The 6,367-nt window shown below is 33.0% G+C and overlaps 1 protein-coding gene across 1 annotated transcript; it reads left to right on the forward strand.

The window, feature by feature from the left end:
* The first annotated feature begins 4,754 nt into the window (after positions 1 to 4,754).
* Positions 4,755 to 5,807, forward strand: LOC111880278 (lysine-rich arabinogalactan protein 18). The gene is made up of 2 exons (XM_023876694.3): positions 4,755 to 5,361; positions 5,521 to 5,807. The coding sequence occupies exons 1-2, from the start codon at positions 4,840 to 4,842 to the stop codon at positions 5,599 to 5,601; spliced, it is 603 nt and encodes a 200-aa protein (XP_023732462.1). The 5' UTR covers positions 4,755 to 4,839; the 3' UTR covers positions 5,602 to 5,807.
* The last annotated feature ends 560 nt before the right edge of the window (positions 5,808 to 6,367 follow it).

Here is a 6,367-nt window from a genome sequence, read left to right on the forward strand (position 1 = left end):
ATGTAATTTACAATTTTCTTGTCAGTGATTGTTTCGTCTTCAAGTGTTGTGGTGATATGAATTGGTCCTCTTAAAATGCTTCTCCAAATTTTGAAGTCTTTCATTTTAATGTATTTTTCCATTCGATACTTCCATTCTGGAAATCCTTCGGCTGATAGCAACCAAAGAATTCGAGTGGTGGTTCCCATTATGGTGTCCAATTCATGATGTGCTGATGAGATTTGGGAGTCCATTTTTGTTTTTTTTTATTTAGGAATGAACAGATCGAAACTTTAACAAATGAGATGCTTAAAAATTAAGATGACCAATCTGTTAAGGAGTTTGTGACCACACACTTAACCATACACGCTCCAACCACACACACTTAACCATACATGTTCCAACTGCACACTCTTAACCGTACACGTTCCAACCGTACACCCAACCGTACACCCAACTGTACACCTTCAAACTCAGTCGTACACCTTCAACAGAACACTCAAAAATCCAATTGACACTGATTTTGCTCTGATACCAATTGTAAGGTTCCAAGTTTAGGATCTGAATCAGTGATCAAATGATATTGCAAACAATTCAGAGTGTAGAAGTGAGTAGAAGAATAATTAAACCAAGCATGCACACATTTATATCACATAAACATCAAATACGCCTTGGGAAACACGCACATACATCACCTAACACTGACACAGACACTTACTATTTATATCACCCTAGCAGCACACCGGTGTACAGCCACACACGCGTGTGCGACCGCACACACGGTGTACGGATGCACACACGTGTACGGTCTCACACAGTCATACAACAACCATTACTAACACCAAAACCCTAACAAGACCAATTACAAGATAGAACCATTACTAACACCCAAACCACTATATAATGACATATCAATTCATCTATCTATGATATATGGTATACGTAACTGACTTATTTTTCTCCAATATTAAAATTTGTTCCCTTATAATTGTCGTTCGGATTGTAAAATGAAGCATGTGTATTAGAAACCGAAACTTTTTTTCAATTAAGTTTCTCTCCAAAGTCAAGATTGGTGCAATTTTACCAAATACATAAATTCAGTCTCAAATAAGGTTTTTAATAATAAAAATAGGCTTGAATATTTCAGAGAATGAAATCCAATCCTAATATCTTTCCTTCGAACTTCAGAAGTGGGGAAAGTCTATTAAGGATTAATATTCAGTCGCTGATATATTTCTATCCAAATCAAAACTAGCATAAACCTATCAGTGACTAAATTTTAATCTCCAATGGGTTAGGTCTGTCTCTAATGATTCATACATTAATATCAGTCTCAGGTAATATATGACACTGTGTCATCAATCTTACATACATGATATCCAGGACTAATTAATCAGACTCATATAGTTTAGTCTCAAACCAACTACTTAGTGGCCTACTTGGTAAGGCACTGGTCTCCATATGAGAGGCTTAGTGTTTCAACTCTCGAGGGCTTTAATTAGGAGTTTGTCAGGAGAGAGTATGTGACATACTTTGGTGCCTTAGTATATTGCCCAAAGGGGGAGCGATCCCCTATCCTCGTAAAGTGGGGACCCACATTGGGTTGTCGGGAACCCATTTTTTGTAATCTTGTCGCATGTGTTAAATTTTCTTACGTTTTTTTTTTGTAGAAGATTGCATATTCTCCAAATGTCACCTCTAATGTCACCATGGGCTGAAACTAACTCCTAAGAATCACTAATTTCCACCGCTCTTGGTGATGTGATATGTTCCACCCCTATCAACTTCGTTCCATGTAACACTAACGTCCACCATCTCCATTGTGTATACCCACAACCCATTCTATTAAAGTCGATCATATACCAACTCATCTACTTATCAACATTTGTCAACAATCACCACAACACCTACTTATGCCTTAGAGTCAACAAGAAGAATTTAGAAGAAAAGAATCAAATGTTTGCAAATTAAGAAGATGAAAAAGCTATGGAGAGAAATATGGGCCTTATTGTTGTCGTCGCCATCTCCTTCGATAGTTTCCCTTTTCCTTTTGATGTTGTTGCACAACAATGTTGAACCATATGAGTCTTCATCTTCGCATTCCACAACTTCAAGTTATTCAATTCATTGAACTGTCTTCAAATCGAACACGTAAGACGATATGCCTTCAACCACTAGTTGCAACCATTTGAATAAGTGTTGCCCTCGTACAACTTATGCAGATAAAAGCAAGAACACATGACATAATAATTTACGTGGTTCGGTAAAAAAAAAATTAATATACATTTAAGGACATGAACACGATTCACGATATATATTTATTATTCAGTTGTTTCAGATGATAGATTGAAAACTCTAGCTACCGCTATTTATCACATAAAAGAACCTAACACCTATTGGCTTCGGGAGGCCCTCAACATACCCCAACTCGTTGATTTTGCAATCCAATTTCTTTTTTCCACTTTGTTTCGTGTAGTCATTTATTCGGAACATCAAATTCCAATATACACTCTACCGATTATCTTATTTAAATAAGAGATTTGGATCTCATGGTTCTCATCAATGTATCATGTTCATCGTTAAAAATGAAATTTTTTATTCAAATTCGGAGTAATTAAAATAGTATCTTGCATAAACATTACACAATAATGTATATCCGTAATACATTTTTAGAAAAAAATAATAATAATAAAAAGAGAGAATATAAACTTTATGCACCTATGCGGTGCTTACGTTGGTGACAGTTCGTTTCTTCCTTGATTTTATTACAAGACAAACAATCACCGGCACCGCCAGCCACCGCCTGGTCCCACCAAATCGGTGGAAGAGCTGCACTTTACCACTTCCATCCACAACTATTGTTACCACAATTCACCCCCTTATAGTGTAGGTCTACTTTAGATATGACCCCTTCAACTTAGTCTATTTTACAAACAATACTAATTTTAAAATTATTCCAATTAGAGCCCTCTTTATTCTCCTATCCATAAATCAATCATGATATTGTGTTGCATAAGAACATAATAAAAAATTATATTCTATTAGAAAATTAACATCCTCAGTTAACATTTAGATGCTCTTTGTTTTTTTGAAGCAAAAATGTCTGAAGTTTGTGGACCACCTCTGCAATCTTCTATAGCAGAAAAAAGGAACCAAACAACTATAACATGTAATGAAAAGTTCATTTGTTTTTTAACATTTGCAGACTACTATAATAATTTAAAGTAAGTTGTGAAGATGTTTGAAGCAGATGGTCAATTGTTGCGCCATGCAACACACGCGTAAAAGCTTTTAAGTCAGAAGTCTTCTAAAAAACAAACAATTGTGAATGAACAAATGTTGCGCGTGTGCTGCACGACGCAGCAATAAGTGCAATAAGCAGTCAGAAGTGGATTTTTAGAAAAAACAAACAACACCTTACTCATCGAATCTTGACATGCATTTTAGTCTTTATTTTTTTATTTATTTTCTTTTTTAATTATCATTTTTTTCTTTTTTGATCCAAACAATCTTTTGAACTTTTCTTGATTCTTCCACATTAAATATTTTTCATCATAGCTTTTGAACCTGTTTTCTCACGTTATGTAACTTGAATATCCAACCATGTTATTCAAACTAAACAACACCACAAAGTTGAGCAATCTCACCATAAACGAGATGAATATATTACCATTAAATACATAAAATGATGAGAGACAATATAGAATATATGATAAAAGACGTCACAAAGTCTAGCCTAACAATGTCATTACTCTTATGCGTCTAGGATTAAATATTACATAAATATTTCTTGAAAATAGATTAACGAAAACGGGAAAGAAGTAGGGAGTGCTAAAATTATAGGAATTCTAAACTTGAGGCTATTATTTGAAACTTCTGTAAACCTTAAGGTGTTGATAAATTTACATAAATAGCCCTAACTTATACCATAATGATTAATTCACACCCTAAGTAGTTACATTTACTGTCGGTCGTGTGATCGTCAGCATAACATGCCAGCTGTTATATGTGACGCTTCGATTCTTTGCTTTAGTCAAGACAATGTATGTTTTTTCAACTCTTTCTTTAACATTTAAAATAAATTTATTATTAAAGTAACTATTGTAAAGCACAGGCTTTTAAAATTTAAGCTACAAATATATTATCAAATGAACAACTATGAAAATCAAAATTTATTTTACACAAACAAATATGTAATTTAAATATAAAGTTATAATTTGTGTTTTGAATATTGATTTTAAAAATATATCTTAAGATAAATAGTGAATAAAACAACGTGTAATTGGCCATTTTGTTGTATACATTATAAATTACTAATGAGGAAAATTGTATGTGAAAATATTTTAAGTGTATATATTATAAGTCTAGAATCATATAAAAATATCTAGTTACAATGTGTATTTTAAAGGTATATATATGTTATAAGTTTTACACATATACTCTATTTTATTCTCCAAAAATTATTTTATTATTTAGTCTATTCTTAAGAAATTATAATCTATTAACATAAATATTAAAGTTGATTTAAAAATATATATCTAAATAAAATTTCAATAAATGTATATATATATATATATATATATATATATATATATATATATATATATGTTCTATTGATTTTGTTAAAGAAACATGATGAACTACGATTAACATTGCTTTCTTATTTATAATAATCAGAATAATAAAGTTTAATAAGATCTTGAAAAAATAGAATATTAACTTAAATTAATATTAAATTATTAATTATTTTATGAATATTAAACTCTTTAATATCCTTAACGGTTCCCATTCCTTTCTTCCAATTCCCTCTTTCTCTCTCTAAAATCACTCCGAATCTCTCTCTCTAAAATCTAAACCACCATGGATCGGAAGATCGCCGTCGTTCTAGCGCTCATCGCCGTCGTTATCGCCTCCGTAGGAGGTCAAGCTCCGGCTAATTCTCCAACTACATCTCCACTTCCGACTGTCACGACTCCTGCCGCTTCACCTTCTAATGCTACTGTTACCAAAACACCGACATCAGCACCCACCACAGCTCCGGCGACGAGCCCTACGACAGCTCCGCCGACCGCTGCCGTTCCTTCCCCTGCGTTATCTTCTCCCCCTGCTGCAGAGCCGGTGAGCTCCCCACCCACAGTGGTTCAATCTCCGCCAGTTCCAGTACCTGTCAGTTCTCCGATCTCGTCTCCTCCAGCTCCAGTGTCTGCTCCGACTGCCGCAGTTCCTGCTCCGGCGCCTAGCAAGAAAAAGACTAAGACAAAGAAGCACAGTGCTCCGGCACCAGCACCGGTAATGGCTGTATCACCTTCGCCCACCGAAGGTCCTGGATCGAGCATCGATTCTCCTTCTCCCAGTCCGTCGTCAGCCGACGTCGCCGACGAGGTAAATTCGTAGACTTTTTTTACATCAATTCTATATCAATAATTTCATATATGAATATAGGATCAAGATCTTACCAATTGTTCATGAATTCGATAACTTTATTTGATTTAACTATAAAAAATTCTGAATTTGATGATGGTGGAAATGTAAATTGTTCAGAGTGGAGCAGAGAAGTTGAAGAGTTTGCAGATGGTGATCGGAAGTTTGGCGTTCGGATTGACTGTATTCGGGTTGTTCTAGAAACTTGTTTTTCCTTTTCCTTTAAAATTTTTGAATTTTATTTATTTATTTTTCAATATGATACCTTTTGTTTTGATTTTTTTTTTTGTTTTTTTTTTTGGTAAATTTGGTGTTACATACTTACTCCATATATGTAATTATACTACTTGGGTTGGAATTCTGATGTGATGAGGTTAAATGGTTTTAAATCATATTTCTTAGTTTTATATTCTTGTATTTTTCGCTATAGAATTTGTCATATAACTATATTTAATTTTTGATAATTAATTAAGAATAAATGATTCGAAGTTCGAACATCACCATAACTATGTTTTTAACATATATGACCATTAAGATTGTGTTTAATAAAGATCAAGGTCCATTAAAGAGTCGGAAGTATGAAGTAAATATGATACTTGACATATCGAAACAAACAAGGAAACCTGATCATATTTAGTATTGGATTTTTGGTCTTGTAATACTATTTTTGTAATGTTTATAGTAAAATACCAAATTTTATATTTTACTATTTGATTATATAGAATTTATTTTCTTTATTTTTATAAAATCAAAGCTCTCAATCAACATATTCAAAATTTGCTTGAGTATCTTTCTAAGTTATATTTATGTTTATAATATAACATATTCAACACACCATGGTTGGTTAGACTAATAGTTAATATATTTATGTTTATAATATAACACACCATGGTTGGTATTTATACGTAAAAGATATAAGTTTAATTTTTAAAGTTAAATATTTTTTTATTTGCCAACATATACAACA

This window comes from Lactuca sativa, chromosome 3, assembly GCF_002870075.4.
Source record: "Lactuca sativa cultivar Salinas chromosome 3, Lsat_Salinas_v11, whole genome shotgun sequence".
Lineage (NCBI taxonomy): Eukaryota > Viridiplantae > Streptophyta > Magnoliopsida > Asterales > Asteraceae > Lactuca > Lactuca sativa.

Coding starts and splice junctions, on each gene's coding strand:
- LOC111880278 (XM_023876694.3), top strand. CDS start 4,840: ATGGATCGGAAGATCGCCGTCGTTCTAGCGCTCATCGCCGTCGTTATC. Junction 5,362..5,520: donor CAGCCGACGTCGCCGACGAG/GTAAATTCGTAG, acceptor TAAATTGTTCAG/AGTGGAGCAGAGAAGTTGAA.